This window comes from Carassius carassius, chromosome 5 (assembly GCF_963082965.1).
Source record: "Carassius carassius chromosome 5, fCarCar2.1, whole genome shotgun sequence".
In the NCBI taxonomy this organism is placed as follows: Eukaryota; Metazoa; Chordata; class Actinopteri; order Cypriniformes; family Cyprinidae; genus Carassius; species Carassius carassius.
Window position 1 is genome coordinate 1,731,759 of NC_081759.1, and position 16,978 is coordinate 1,748,736.

Sequence of the window (16,978 nt, forward strand, 5' to 3'; positions counted from 1 at the left end):
CTGACGGGTTGACAAAACTGACATTTTCAACGTAAATGAAGATTAAATGTCAATATGCACAGGCAGGAGATGGCCATTCAGTGATGCTTTGCTGTTGATTTGAGTGTCCAGAGGTCAAATTCATCAATGCTTTCAGTAATAATACACATAACAAACAGCAGCGCTTACATCAACATCCTTACATACAGTACATATATGTTCAGAAAACTTACATATAGATAACGTTAATGTGTGTTATGAGTACAGACATTGCACGTTTCCCTGTTTGTAGACTCTGCACGCCATTTAAAGCAAATACTAATCATCATATTCATTTTCTCCAGAAAGAGCATCAATGCATCACTTTTAGTGTGTCTGAGACCCTCAGAGTTTATAAAACACAAGTCATGTGTCCTCACAACTGACTCAACAGAATCTTTTGGATATACAGTATAAGTTTGTGCGCAAGATGCATGACTTCAAGACATCTACAGCAAGTCCAGATGTGTGTAAATATCATGCCACAGACTGTAAGTGTTGTGAAATTCTAGTTAATTATAACCAAAATCTTGTCACAGAGAACACACCGCTTTCACTTTGACCATCGCTGTGATGTGTCTGTGTGAAGCAATGCATGTCTGGGTTAAACTTAGAAATGCAAAAGTACTTGGTTCCCTTTATTTCCACACTTGGCACATTTTTAGGGGTCTGAAAGCAGTTTGAAAAAAACTGGACAGGAATATATATATATATATATACTGTATGAAATAATCTATATGTATGCATATTTAAAAATGTAATTTTACATATACAGTATACAGAGTGCATGTCTATCACATTTTAAATAATTATAAATAATATCGTACAGTTTATATAGGCATATATATATATATATATATATATATATATATATATATATATATATATACGTACACACACACACACACACACACACACACACATATAAATGTAAATTCTCAGTTCTCGATCAGTTGATTAATTTAAAGTGAATTTGATTCTTTTGAACTCAAGTGTGAAACACTCGATGAAACTCAGATTTAATGTAGATGTATTTGTGTGCCTGCTATTTCTGGGTTTCTCTCCGATCTATTTTCATGGCTCTGTGACCTTTCACCCTTGACCTCTGTGACCTTTCATCAGTTGAGAACTGATCATCGCTGTGTGTGTTAGTAATGCACATCTCCAGCACATCAAAGTCTTTGTAAATATAGCCCACGTGTGTGTGTGTGTGTTTGCCAGATGTCTATAACAGATAAAGGTCATGCATTTATTCCCCGTCAGACCTTCACAGAAAGTCAGAGTGGATTTAGTCCAACTCTATTGATAGATATGAACACACATCTACTGGTCAGATTCTACACTATCTTCTCTCGTGTGCTGTGAACACTAGACTTTCGTCTGCTGGTTTGTGTTGATTGTGTGTCGGTATCGGGTTGGTCTTGCTCTAGTTCGGACGGGACAGGCCTAACGCTGCACTGATGGAGGCCAGAATCAGGACGGCGCTGGCGGTGACCGCTGCTCCGCTGGACCGGTAAACCACACGCCCATTACGTGGCTGTACGGGTCTAAACGTTCCCACCATCGAGTTCCCATCGTGAAACTTCAGGGTGGAAAAAGCCCGGAGCTGTTTGAAGACACATATGATCAGAGCTTTATCACACAGGTTCAAAATTATGACAGGAAGTAGATTTTTTAGGGTGAGCTGGCCCTTTAAGTGCTCACTTCTGAAGTCCTAATAGAAAGAAAATCCCATTCATTTTCTCCATAGATAAATGATTTCTTTAGCCTTTAAAAAACAGAGCAACAAATTAGCTATTCGACGGTAGATCCTTTCTTTGAGCCATCAGTTCCCATTATTTCAACTTTTCTTTTAAAGAATTGTTTAAAAGCAGAATTTCTGGTGAAAAACTGCATTACCCATAATTCTGCAAGATAATACAAATCAAAACAAGCTGCCAAAATAACTCTTTAGTGTCTCGTGTATATATATATATTACTATTACTATTAACTTCAAATATGTTGTTTACATATCTTAGTTATTTTAATAAACTAAAACTAAGATCATAAAAATTGTTTCTACAAATAAAATAAACATTAACTGATATTGAATATAAAAACATTGACTATTTTATTTCTGCTAAAAAATAGACACATGAAAAAACTAATAGAAATTACAAAAACACACAACAAAATGACTAAAACAAGAAAACAAAAAAGATGGCAGAAAAATCTGACAATATACAAAAAGAATCAAATTGAACACTAATAAAAACTATATTAGTATTTCAATTATACTAAATTAACGCTGTTTAACATGACAATCAAATAAAAAAATGATGTATACCAAGAATTTAAGTTGATCATTTTATTATTCACAATGCTTCACGGGTTTGTAATTATTTCTTCCATTATTTCACATTGTTATTTATTTTTGTATGATTTTCAAATACTGGTTTTCTTCAAATCAGAGTTTGTTGTGATTCTTCTCATTCCTATATTAATTATTGTCCATTTATTGGGGAAATCTTATCAAAGTAAGAAGCTATTGTAGATATTTAGTCAATATCCAATGGATGCTGAATAAAATGTAGCACCCCATTCATGGTCAACCTAATAAATGTAACCTGCACTATTTGTATTATTCACTTCAGATTCTGAAGTTTAATGCAAGTAAATGCTAAAATACATGCAATGTGCATAAACAGTTATTGAAATACAGCTGACTATAATGGCAAGAGATAGCAAATTAAATGAGTTTAAATACGAGTTCATGTCCAGTTTTTGATATGCAGGAGGATAATACCTGTTCTCTGTCGAGGGGAATGGGGTTTTCAAACACCGTCCACACCACAGCCTCCGTGCAGCCCGGTGTGGTCAGAGAGCCGTCATACCGGTAATAGTTCGTCATGTTGGCTTCAGGCAGAATGAGCTGATTCAGAGAAATCTTACGGAGCGTCGTGTTTCCATCTGCGCAAACGAAAAGAGTCATTCAGACAGTTTTGTTGAACTATGTCTCTTCTGATTAACAAGGCTGAATTTAATTGATCAAAAATACAGTAAAAATTGTTAAATATTATTATAATTTAAAATAGCTGTTTTTATGTGAATATATTATAACATGTGATTTATTTCTGTGATGCACAGCTGTATTTTCAGCATCATTGCTCCAGTCTTCAGTGTCACATGATCTTCAGAAATCATGAAAATATGCTGATTTGCTGCTCAAGAAACATTTCTGTTTATTATCAATGTTGAAAACAGTTGTGCTGCACAATATTTCTGTGGAAACTGTCATGCAATTTATTTTTCAAAAGAACAGCATTTATTTTAAATCATAACACTATAAATGTCTTTACTGTCGATTGAATGCCTCCGTGCAATAAAAGCAATAAAAGCATTTGTGTCTTTCTTTCAAACACATTTTAAAAAATCTTACTGACCGCACACTTTTAAACGATGCAAATGCATAAAATTATCTCTCTAGAAATTTCTAGAAATGCATAAAGCTTCCTTTCAGAGTTATCATTCAACATCCAGAACAATAGCATAATATTACATTTTTCGTGAAGATTTCAGGATTTATATTTCATCAAAATTAATTTTACTTTCTTGTTTTAGAGAATACAATATTATATATACATGTTTTTTATCAAATTTATTTTAAACAATTATAATTAAAAGTGTGTAATTTCTTTGCTAGAAACAACACTAAGCGGAACAAAATAAAGATAGCAATTGTTTCCAGATCGTCCTTTTGTCCCTCAAGCTCACGTCACTAGTTGAGTCATAATAAATCGTCTCGCTCAATCAAACAGATCAATGTCATGAAAGTATCAGTGTTTCACTCTTCAGGAAGTCAAACTATGACCAGTGACTGACTGACACATCAAACTGAAACACTAAACAAATGACACGCTTCACTCTTAAAAGAAATATTACAGCATATATTCATCCTGATCAGGATGCTATTGAATAATGCAGACAATGCATTCACAAGTAAAAGAATCAGAGTGCCATCAATATATGTTTAAAATATAAACGGTGTCAGAGATGCACATATTCAAACCAAGTCAAAATGATTGTCTGTGCTGATCGACAGCATGTCACATGAAATATTCCTGTAATATCGTAGAAGCGGTTGTTCAGATTGAGGTTGCTTTCTTACTTGTATTCTGGATGCTGCGCAGGCCGTGTGTGAAGAGATCGTACTTTCTGTTAGAGCTGCTCGACTCCTGAAAGTTAGAATCAGTGTTGTTTTTTATTCAACAAATGAAAAATCATCTCTGAGCATACTCATATTTCTTGATTTTAAAGCACATGCATTTCAAACCTCATAGAAGAATCCCAGCACCGCGATTCCTGAGGGATCTCTGAGTGCGTCTTCAAGTCTGTTGTATCTTTGTTTCATGTGCACAATATGCAGCTGGTGAGAGAGTAATACACATAATAATACGGATTTTTATATGTAATAATAAAAGTCAAAAACTCGAGGAAAACAGTATTTTTGGAATCAGCACCACACTGGTATGGTGTTGGTCGCACCTCCATAGGATACTGCTCTCCATCGACGGTGTGTTCAGATCCAGGACCTCCGTTGTTGCCCCAGTGGAGGTGAAACTGCACAGCTTTGTACGTTTCTCCCAGGTTTCCTCCAGACACTGTGGCTGTGATGGGTATACTGACCTGAACTGATGTGGAAAACACAACATTACAGTCCAGTGTCACACAGAGCAGTTTGTTTCTTCATCAGATTCTGAGAAATGTAGCATTGCATCAGTGTCTCATCAATGGATGTTCTGCAGTGAATGGGTGCCGTCAGAATGAGAGTCTAAACAGCTGATAAAAACACCACAATAATCAGTGGAAGCAGTTTTACCCGAGTGGCCGTTGTTCTTCATGGTGCTCTCGAACACGGTCTGGTAGCCGGTGAATTTGAAAGGCGTCAGCCGCTCGTCCAGCTTGGTTTTCTTGGTCACTATGTTGATTGGTGACTGTCTGCTCTTCCCACAGTCTGCATTGACTTCACTCCATCGGTCTGGTCCTTACAGAAACATGGAGAGGTAACGTTAGATTTAGTTATATACATCTTAGATAGTTGATGTGTTGATGTGATGACACAGAAAATGCTCAGAGGGTCTCAACTTACCTTTACAGTGAGATTCACAGCTCACTTGTGTCTGGTAACACCAGTCTGTGTGAGTATAGAAGATGAGTTAGTAAACTCAAATACTTCATATTTGCTTTAAAGCTTGATTTTCAGCAATTTTATGCTTTTGTTTATCAATATTCACACTATATCCTTTAAGCCTTTTTTTGGGGGGGGGGGTATTACACTATCAGTCAAAATTGGGAATAATTAAGATGTTTTTGCAAGAAGTCTCTTCTGCTCACCAAGGCTGTATTTATTTGATATAAAAATACAGTAAAAACAGTAAAATTGTGAAATATTATTACAATCTAAAATAACTGTGTGAATATCTGTTAAAATATAATTTATTTCTGTGATTCACAGCTGTATTTTCAGCATCATTCCTCCAGTCTTCAGTGTCACACGATCTTCAGAAATCATAATAATATGATGATGATTTACTGCTCAAGAAACATTTCTGATTATGATCAATCCTGCAAAAAAATTTCTGCTTTATATTTTAGTAGAAACTGTGATAGACTACCATAAGTTTGGAGTAATAAAAATATAAATATATTAATATGTTTATCCAGAAAAACAAAAGACATTAAATTGTTTAAAAGTGATTTAAAGCTTCTATTGTTTGAAAATATTTCTACTTTCAACATTGAATAAGTCCCATCATTATCAATAATTAAACACCAATAATAAATGATAGTAATTAAACAGCAAATCAGCATATTAGAATGATTTCTGAAGGATCACGTAACATTGAAGACTGAAGCTGAAAATGCAGTGCCGCATCACAAAAATAAATTACATCTTAACAGATATTTACATAGAAAACAGTTTTTTTATTTGCAATAATATTTTACAATTTTACTGTATTTTTGATCAAATAAATTCACCCTTGGAGCACAGAAGAGGCTTCTTTCAAAAACATAAAAAAACTGTTTTAGTGTATTAAACAAGTTATTAATGTTAATGACTTCATTCCATTGACTCACGATGAGCACAGGCTATATTACATTGATCTGAGAATTGTTGATGATGACTGAACTATCTTCATATTCTGAACAGAAGTAACTAACGGGATGTTTGAAGTCTCTCAGTCATCATGACTGGATTTCATGTCCTCGAGTCTCCTTTTCAGATCCTGTTATTTTAGAAATTAAAGAGAAATGTCACTGATGACCCAAATGTTATTGCTTGGAAATTGCACTCGGTTCTCGTTTGTTTCTTTGTCTCGTCTTCAAACTGGCTGTTATTAAGCCTCTCATCAAAAAACCACAAATTGACCCCAAAGAACTAGTTAATTATAGACCAATCTCGAATCTCCCTTTTCTGTTCAAGATACTAGAAAAGGTGGTATCCACACAATTATATTCCTTCTTAGAGAAAAATGGTATATGTGAGGATTTCCAGTCAGGATTTAGACCGTATCATAGTACTGAGACTGCTCTCCTTAGAGTTACAAATGACCTGCTCTTATCATCTGATCGTGGGTGTATCTCTCTATTAGTTTTATTGGATCTTAGTGCTGCGTTTGACACAATTGACCACAACATTCTTTTGCATAGACTTGAACACTTCGTTGGCATCAGTGGAAGTGCATTAGCATGGTTTAAATTGTACTTATATGACCGCCATCAGTTCGTAGCAGTGAATGAAGATGTATCATATCGATCACAAGTGCAGTATGGAGTACCTCAAGGCTCAGTACTAGGGCCGCTACTCTTCACGCTTTATATGTTACCCTTACATTTACATTTATTCATTTAGCTGACGCTTTTATCCAAAGCGACATATCACCCCTTGGGAGATATCATCAGGAAACATGGTGTTAGCTTTCACTGTTATGCTGATGATACTCAGCTCTATATTTCTTCGCAGCCCGGTGAAACACACCAATTTGAAAAACTAATGGATTGCATAGTCGATATAAAAAACTGGATGATGAGTAATTTCTTACTGCTAAATTCTGAAAAAACAGAGGTGTTAATTATAGGACCTAAAAACTCTGCTTGTAATAACCTAGAACACTGTCTAAGACTTGATGGTTGCTCTGTCAATTCTTCGTCATCAGTTAGGAACCTAGGTGTGCTATTTGATCACAATCTTTCCTGAGAAAGCAACGTTTCTAGCATTTGTAAAACTGCATTTTTCCATCTCAAAAATATATTTAAATTACGGACTATGCTCTCAATGTCAAATGCAGAAATGTTAATCCATTCATTTATGACCTCAAGGTTAGATTATTGTAATGCTTTATTGTGTGGTTGTTCTGCACGCTTATTAAACAAACTACAGCTAGTCCAAAATGCAGCAGCAAGAGTTCTTACTAGAACCAGGAAGTATGACCATATTAGCCCGGTCCTGTCAACACTGCACTGACTCCCTATCAAACATCGTATAGATTTTAAAATATTGCTTATTACTTATAAAACCCTGAATGGTTTAGCAAATCAGTATTTGAATGAGCTCCTTTTACATTATAATCCTCTACGTCCGCTACGTTCTCAAAACTCAGGCAATTTGATAATACCTAGAATATCAAAATCAACTGCAGGCGGAAGATCCTTTTCCTATTTGGCGCCCAAACTCTGGAATAACCTATCTAACATTGTTCGGGAGGCAGACACACTCTTGCAGTTTAAATCTAGATTAAAGACCCATCTCTTTAACCTGGCATACACATAACATACTAATATGCTTTTATTATCCAAATCCGTTAAAGGATTTTTAGGCTGCATTAATTAGGTAAACCGGAACCGGAAACACTTCACATAACACCCTATGTACTTGCTACATCATTAGAAGAATGGCATCTACGCTAATATTAGTCTGTTTCTCTCTTATTCCGAGGTCACCGTGGCCACCAGATCCAGTCTGTGTCCAGATCAGAGGGTCACTGCAGTCACCCGGATCCAGTACGTATCCAGACCAGATGCTGGATCAGCACCTAGAAAGGACCTCTACATCCCTGAAAGACAGCGGAGACCAGGACAGCTAGAGCCCCAGATACAGATCCCCTGTAAAGACCTTGTCTCAGAGGAGCACCTGGACAAGACCACAGGAAACAGATGATTCTTCTGCACAATCTGACTTTGCTGCAGCCTGGAATTGAACTGCTGGTTTCGTCTGGTCAGAGGAGAACTGGCCCCCCAACTGAGCCTGGTTTCTCCCAAGGTTTTTTTCTCCATTCTGTCACCGATGGAGTTTCGGTTCCTTGCGGCTGTCGCCTCTGGCTTGCTTAGTTGGGGTCACTTCATCTACAGCGATATCGTTGACTTGATTGCAAATAAATGCACAGACACTATTTAACTGAACAGAGATGACATCACTGAATTCAATGATGTACTGCCTTTAACTATCATTTTGCATTATTGACACTGTTTTCCTAATGAATGTTGTTCAGTTGCTTTGACGCATTGTATTTTGTTTAAAGCGCTATATAAATAAAGGTGACTTGACTTGACTTGACTTTTGCATTTGAGTCTTGAGTCCTAAAATTACTTAGGAAAATTCACAAATTATTTGATTATTGTCATATAATAAGAGTATAGAGCTGTAAAATTAACGTGCACGGAGCAGCTTAGATCATTTTATGAGGATTTCTGAGTTCATATTGAGATCTTTGACTTTTAATTGCAGATGTTGCTGCACATTTGAGACATTGCTGAGATAAAAAATGACTGGATGTAAAGTTGGTCAGACCTCTTTAAAGAGAAAGTGAGGATAAAATGCACATCACACAGTTGAGGAAGGTCATTTCTTGGCTAATGCATGAGATATTCTCTTCTGCAAGAAGTTATTCATTCATAAACTGATTTGATGAACTTTCATTGAGCTCATATGATCTTGTATTGACACTGATGACAAAATATTTATTAAAAGAAAGAATGACAGTAAGATAGTAACTTCCTTCTTATTACTGATGTAATAAACTAGATAATTATCATATTTAATAGATCTGACTGTTAAATTAGAAGTAAAAACATTTTATTTTTAAATGTGCATTTTTTTTATCAGAATATCAGCCAATTTGCATGTTCACATTTATTAAACATTAATGACTTATATAGAATAAATATAATTTAAATTAAGATTAATGTATTAATGCACATAAAATGCATTTGCATTACATAGGTTTAACATAAAATAATAAACTTAATGTGATGCACATTTTCATTTTTATTTAATTCATGCATAAATAAAAGTAGTTGTATTTCTATAATAATACTAATAAATTATGCCATGATTTTTTGCCATGCATGACTGAGAAATATCCATCACATTAAATTCATTGTTTGTGTTAAAACTTTGGATGGACATTTTATCAAGCTCAAAATCACTGTTCTTAATTTATTTAAATTTTTTTCGAGTTTTCGTTTGATTCATTTCTTTATTGAAGTGCATCAGTTTTCATTGCTTAGATTGACCTCACCAAGATTAAAAGTTCATGGCCTTGGCACCAAACTTGTTTTGAGTCACTTCAGTGTCAATCAAATCGATCATGTCATGTTTATTAAACTCTTCCTCGACTGTTCACTTGTTTTGTTTCCTCACAAACAAAGTATTGTTCCCACGTTTCCATCATTACCTGTTATTTTCTGCCATTCAGATGCCTCTTATACACAGGAACTGAGTTTCTATTGTTCATTAGCTGGACAGACACGAGTCGAGGGTCCAGCACTCTTATCTATCTCCGCTAGCTCATAGACGACTCTTATTTTATTAATCTTTCACTATGGAGACACATGTCTCCATCTCACAAAATATTTTGACCCTATCTCTGAAATCCAGTGTCCTGTTTATCATCTCCCATTGAGTGCTGCCTGCACCCAGAATGCACCTGATCTCATTCCCATAATAAGTGCAACAGTCGCTTCCAGATATTAAAACTTAAGAACAAATTATTTGTATAGCAAACGTTTCAGTCCCTTCCCAACCAACTGGAAACAGGCTGCCTAAGAAGATATTAAATCAAAGGTTCAATCAATATTGAATTTATGTATGTATGCATGCATGAATGAATAAATACATTAAATTTTTTCATTCTTTTTTTTCTACATTTTATTTTTTCCTCTTCTTTTTATTTATGTTTTTATTCTCAAGAAATACCATCCATAATCAGATTGCTTTAGGAGATAAAAAAAAAGTCTTATTATTTTTTATTATGTTTTTATTTTATTCCTATTCTTTTTACATTTTTATTCTCAAGAACTACCAAGCAGAAACAGAGCGCATTAGAAGACATTAAAGCAATCAATCAATAAATTTTTTTTTTCGCTCATTAATTTGATAAAAAATTGTAATCTTCTTTTTATTTATTTTGATTCACAAGAACAAATGTTTTTATTCTCAGGGAACTAACAACCAGAAACAGACTGCCTATCAAACAAAAGGTTACACTAAATAAACAAACAAACAAATGAAAATATGATTTAATTAAAATCATAAATCAACCAAAAACAGACAATATTAAATAAAAGGCTACAATCAATAAAAATGAATGAATAAATAATTGGAAAATAGTTTTTTAAAGATAACTTATAACCTACTTTTAGATCAGAGTTGTTAATCGATCCATTGCATATGCTTTTGTAGAAGCTGCGAGCCTGCATTATTTCAACTTATTTTAAAATCATTATTTAACAGAGTCTGTGTTGAAAAACAACTTTGCTCATAATTTAAAGTCACGGCGAGGAAATAGTGTCAAAAGACCTCCGCCCACTCTGTGAAGCACAGCAAAGGAAAAAATAAAGTGTACAGGTGCTTCTCAATAAATTAGAATGTCAGGAAAAAGTTCATTTATTTCAGTAATTCAACTCAAATTGTGAAACTCGTGTATTAAATCAATTCAGTGCACACAGACTGAAGTAGTTTAAGTCTTTGGTTCTTTTAATTGTGGTGATTTTGGGTCACATTTAACAAAAACCCACCAATTCACGATCTCAACAAATTAGAATACTTCATAAAACCAATTAAAAAAATGTTTTTGTGAATTGTTGGCCTTCTGTAAAGTATGTTAATTTACTGTACATGAACTCCATACTTGGAAGGGGCTCCTTTTGCTTCAAGCAACTTGGGCTATGAGCTTCTCCACCCTTCCTCCAGACTCTAGGACCTTGAAATACAAAATTTGCTCTGATCTGAAAAGAGGACGTTGGACCACCGGGCAACAGTCCAGTTCTTCTTCTCTTAGCCCAGGTAAGACGCCTCTGACGTTGTCTGTGGTTCAGTAAATTCCTCGACACGTCTGTGTGTGGTGGCTCTTGATGCCTTGACTCCAGCCTCAGTCCATTCTTTGTGAAGTTCACTCAAATTCTTAAATCGATTTTGCTTGACGATCCTCATAAGACTGTGGTTCTCTCACTCAACTTTCTGTCAACATGCTTGGATAAAGCACTCTGTGAACAGCCAGCTTCTTTGGCAATGCATGTTTGTGTCTTACCCTCCTTGTGAAGGGTGTCAATGATTGTCTTCTGTACAACTGTCGGATCAGCAGTCTTCCCCATGATTGTGCAGCCTAGTGAACCAAACTGAGAGACCATTTTGAAGGCTCAGGAAACCTTTGCAGGTGTTTTGAGTTGATTAGCTGATTGCCATGTCACCATATTCTAATTTGTTGAGATCGTGAATTGGTTGGTTTTTGTTAAATGAGAGCCAAAATCATCACAGTTAAAAGAACCAAAGACTTAAACTACTTCAGTCTGTGTGCATTGAATTTATTTAATATATGAGTTCCACAATTTGAGTTGAATTACTGAAATAAATTAACTTTTCCACAACATTCTAATTTATTGAAATGCACCTGTACTGTTTCTATTGACATAATCAACAACTTAAATAAATAGATTACTAGTTCGCCATTTGATGATGTCATCTGCATTGCTTCATGTGATTGGAGTGTTTTCCCCTCATTAAAGTTCACTTTCTTGTGTCTTTGATTTTTTGTTCGCTTTTCAAACACCTGTTTGCTTCAAATCAAAGTTTGTGTAGTTGCGATTCTCCTTGAGGCTGGTTTGTTTGCCTCGTGGCTTATAATGCTTAAATAGAGACTTGATGAAAATCCCTATGGGAAAAATGTATGGAAAAAAATACTTCCTGTTGCAGAAAAAGTGAATGGCACAAGTGCAAACACTCATGCTTAATTACTTCTGACCATAATACATACATTTCTCTATGCATACTGTAAATGTGGATGAGAGATTGTGTCTGCTGATCATTAAGAATTAATTTGGCATTAATGAGCAGGAGTTATGAAGGTATATATTGGTTTCGAGTTCGGAGCGCACGTCAGTGGAGAACAATACCTGTCTGTTCACTGATATGAATTCACAAACAGACTTTGATCTTTAGAGTTGCGCAAAAAAAAAGGTGATATCTCAAAGAGCAAAGACGCAACTCTGCAGATGAACAACGACACAAAAGACAAAGAAAACATGGGTTCATGCAAACCAAAACTAAACCATCACAGTGAACATGGAAATCTGCTTAGAGACAGAAGAGTTCCCTCATTTATACAGCAAGGCATTTTGGCAGAGCATGCAAACTGCATATCAGCCAGTTTTTTTTTTTTTTTGTAAATGTATGCTGTTTGATATTCTACCCACATGACTGCATTTAAGCTACGGTATAACACTTTTGCTAAAGTTTACCTCATATTTATTGCTTTTCACACATTATTACTTGAAGACATGTCACTTTTCATTTTGGTTAAGAAGCTGCACTAGAAGGAAGCTGTCTGTGTAGACGGTGAGATCTGCAGTGTTGCATTCTGTACATTTTCTCTCTAGGTATTACGTTTAATATTTTAGCATGTCATTATGCAGTTCTTCTGCGTGTAAATATTCCCACTGGCTTCATTAGTACCATTAAAGGAGCAATTCATAAATCATATTGACATTCACTGACCTTTTATTTAGAAGGCTGCCATTTAGCAGATGCTTCAATTAAAAGTCATTTACAGTTGACTTCACGTCAGGTTACTACAGAGAGACTGAAGCCGTGAGACAGTGTGTTGATTAAAAGATTCATAAATGATGGATAGTTATGAATGCTGATTTGAAGATTACAGTAAGTGTTTGTTTGTTCTATACAGAAGCACTTGAACATGCATCTAAAGTGGCTCTTAAATGGAGACATTCAGTCTTTTGATGACTAAAAAAAGTATATTTGGATGCTTGTCACACTTAAAAAGGTTGGAATGTCATTGCATTAGAAATGATATCCATCAAATGCTGCATTATCTTTTCCATCCTTTTCAAAGTTTTAATCACATTATCTAACTATCAACAAACAAAGTCACTGAATACCGACTGTCCTCATTTTCAACACTCTATCTATTGTTTTAAAGTGAACACACTTCCTTTTGTTGAGTCATTTTTATTTATATAGCGCTTTTCTACAATGAACAGTCATTTCAGAGCAGACACAAAAAATGTGTGTCAGTGTTTAAATATCTTTAGATCCTAGAGAACAGGAAATCTAACATCAAAGGCAGGAGATTTCATGTGTTTTAATGTCTTTAAGCTAGAATCATTCATGTCGATTATTTACAGTAACTGACACTTGCTTTGATATTTCGTAATCTACAACTGAGACGTTTTTAAGTGTGACTTAACTGTCTAAATACGTTTTGGCACCACTGGAATTAATCCGTCAATCATCAATTTTTTTATTTTATTTTATTATTATTATAAATATTTTATATAAAAATCGCCTTTTGTCAAGGCAATCATATAACAGTGCGCTGCCCAGCCACTTCACGTCTAAAACAACAACAACAACAACAAAAAAACAAAAACAAGAAGCATATAGGCTACTGTAATTATTTAGAACTTTTTTGTACATTTAGCTGCCCAAATACGTTTCAACTAGCTTTTCAAACGTTTTAATAACCACAAGTTTAGAACCCGTGTTATTTACACTGTAATTATGCATCCCTTTATTGTTTTACATAGTACTTATAAATAACAACAAAACCTGACCAATTCAACCCGGCTATTTTCATCTAGGTAGCCTAAATAGACCCTCACAAACTTTTTGAAATAACTTTTTTGGAGGTAGCCTATCGCAACAGAGCGCTTCTAGAGAAATGTATTGCTTCGGAAAACCAAATAATTATTGATCACCTTCTATTAAAAAGATAGGTTGCACAAGTCGATAGCAAATAAATAAATTAATTAAATGCTACCTATCAGATTGTGCTACCAGCAACGTATTACTATGGTTTGAGGCTTTTTTAATGTCCATACCTACCCCCTGTCCTAAACTTACCTAATGCAGATATATTTTTGGTAGCACGGTCTGATAGGAAGCATGTTTCGTTCGGTGCAAAGGGCGCCAAAGGACAAATCCGACGCACTTAACAGATCACGCACGGAACATTTCTACAGCATTTCTATGGTGCAGAAGGCACAGGTGCAGCTCTAGTCACGAATCATGCCTCTGCATCGACCGCATTACTCTGGCAAACACTCTTTGGTGATTTTAGGAGCTCGTCCTATTTAAGCGAGTGTCTCTGAGCGGAAAGAAAGATGCTCCTTCCTCCAGAAAACGAGCTAGTGACTGCCTGCCTAGGTAAGCTTACATTATTTAAGAGACTTACTCAAATAGCCTGCAAAAACGTGTTTTGGGTTAAATTAACTGTGTGTTAATTTGTCATTTTCAAAACTGTAATAAAGATGTTTTAAAGAAAAACATCATGCGTTTACATTGTGTAATTTTGAAAAGCTTAAAACTTGCTTAAACGTTCAAATGTTATTGTTTTAGTGTCTTTTGCATAAAAAATAACACTAAGCAGCTTTTTAAAAGGTCTAGTTATATAACTGTTTGAGAATATGTTAATTTCTAGTCGGCTACTCAGAGGAGTCGGTCTGTTCACCTTTAAATGATGCACATCAGCTATTACTGAATACTAATACATTTGATATAGGCTAGATCATTCAGTAAATCTGATCAGTTCGAAATGTCCTTATGGCTATATGATCAAAGTGATGTTACCTGCACAGCACTGAACACTTGTAGATCTGTAGAGTTAGTAAATCACCCTGCAGCAGCATCACTGAGAGGCTGTGAGGACTCACCTGCACCGGAGCACAGGTGCACAATCACAGACAGAAGAGCAGCTGAAAGCAGACACCGCATCGTCAAAGTCCTGGGACTCCACCAAATGTGACCCTTGGAGAGTGAGATCGTCTCTTATATAGTAATATATCTATCTGTGGTCAGGATGGAGTCTGCTGGCCCCTCCCATCACATTCCTCAATAACCACAGCATCCATCCATCCATCTATATATCTATCTTAGAGAGTAGAAATGTGCAACTTACAGTTTAGATAAACCTATATTTATAGATAATCCAACTGTGCATGGCAGCATATAAGCAAAATAAGTAATGCCCAATCAGGGTTAATCTTATTCAAACTTTGCATATTTATCATTGATTATTTTTTCTAAGCTGGAGCCAATTCCATGAATCTGATTATTCCAGGTGAAGTCCTTAATAATGATCCCTTCAGTATTTTTGTTTGGGGCTATTTCAGGGAAACTTATGTTTAGTCAGGAAGTATGAAGTGTTGAATTAGGCTTTTGTTATTGTTTTATTTTCATTTTTTTTTTTTGGTTCCTATCTTTACACACATGCAATATTCCGTAACCTTACTGTGCTCTAAACATATTTCTGTTACTCATATACTTTATATTGTGCATATGGGAGATTATTATATCTTGTATAAAGTTACCTGAGTAAACACCTACTTTATCCACAAGAGAAATATGCAGTTATGAATACTGAGCACAAACCCAACATTAATGTGAGTCTGGTGACATCTAATGGCCAGTTCAAGCCTCTTATCATCAGCTGAAATCTGTGATGTTGAACTGGAGGCTTTTTCTGTTGCTTTTTTTTTGTATAACTGGCACTATCTGTTGGCTTTCTTCTCTTTTCTGACTGCAAAACGCTGAACCTTGTACAGTCTGTATAAGAAGAAACTGAAGGGTTGGCAAGTTTCACTCTCACTAGTCTCATGTTTATTTTCATAATGTTGCAATGTTGTGATTATTCTTTTGATTTATTGTAACAGTAGGCCTGATGCTGTTTTTCCTTTTTATAGAATTTTTTAAATGTAATTATTTTGTTATGTTATGTTCTTTATGTAAAGTGTGCGAAAGGTGCTCCATAAATAAAACTGCTAAAGATCAGACTGTTGTTTGTCTGTTTTAAAACCAGCTTCTGGATGATATTATTATAGCATATTACTGCAGTATTAAATATAGGGTGAAGTCAGCTAAAACGGGTCATCACGTAAAATGGGCCAAATTAGGTTAAAGAGTCATATCTCTTAAAATTTGTAGTCAGTCACAATAACTGATCTTGCATTGTTGCTTCAAGACTTGTTGACATGTAAGAATATTTGAGATTGTTCTGAGTTTTTTAAGGCAGGCAGGGCAGAGTGTTACATGAAGCATGTCAGAGAAATTGTAAGGTAAGTGAGCATGACATAGTACACTTCATTCATCACCAATAATAGTACTAAAGCAATTATACACATGCTTAACAACAAAGCAAAGGTTTATAAACAATGTTTTGACATGCTCTATAAAATAAAAAAAGTTTTATTTAAAAAAGAATCTTCGGTTTATGTGAAAAACGGCATTTTAGGAAAAATAGCTGGTTAAGCTTAAATGGGCTGCATACACACACACATATTTACACAGAAATTGAGAGTGAAAATAGGTTTATAGGCCAAAATATGTATGAATGTAAAATCTAGTCTTAAAAAATACAAACAAACATTAACTACAGTGAGATTAAAAAATGTTGAAATGTTGAAATATTT

General features: G+C 35.0%; 1 protein-coding gene across 1 annotated transcript; it reads right to left on the reverse strand.

Annotated features, from left to right (window-relative positions):
• Positions 1–1,411: 1,411 nt before the first annotated feature.
• On the reverse strand, positions 1,412–15,519 carry LOC132140572 (carbonic anhydrase 4-like). Its single transcript, XM_059549380.1, has 8 exons — positions 15,224–15,519; positions 5,148–5,192; positions 4,878–5,042; positions 4,544–4,689; positions 4,332–4,424; positions 4,167–4,233; positions 2,805–2,968; positions 1,412–1,624 (listed from the first exon to the last, which is right to left on the reverse strand). Exons 1-8 carry the CDS (start codon positions 15,282–15,284, stop codon positions 1,445–1,447), a joined length of 921 nt encoding a protein of 306 aa, XP_059405363.1. The 5' UTR covers positions 15,285–15,519; the 3' UTR covers positions 1,412–1,444.
• Between the last annotated feature and the right edge of the window lie 1,459 nt (positions 15,520–16,978).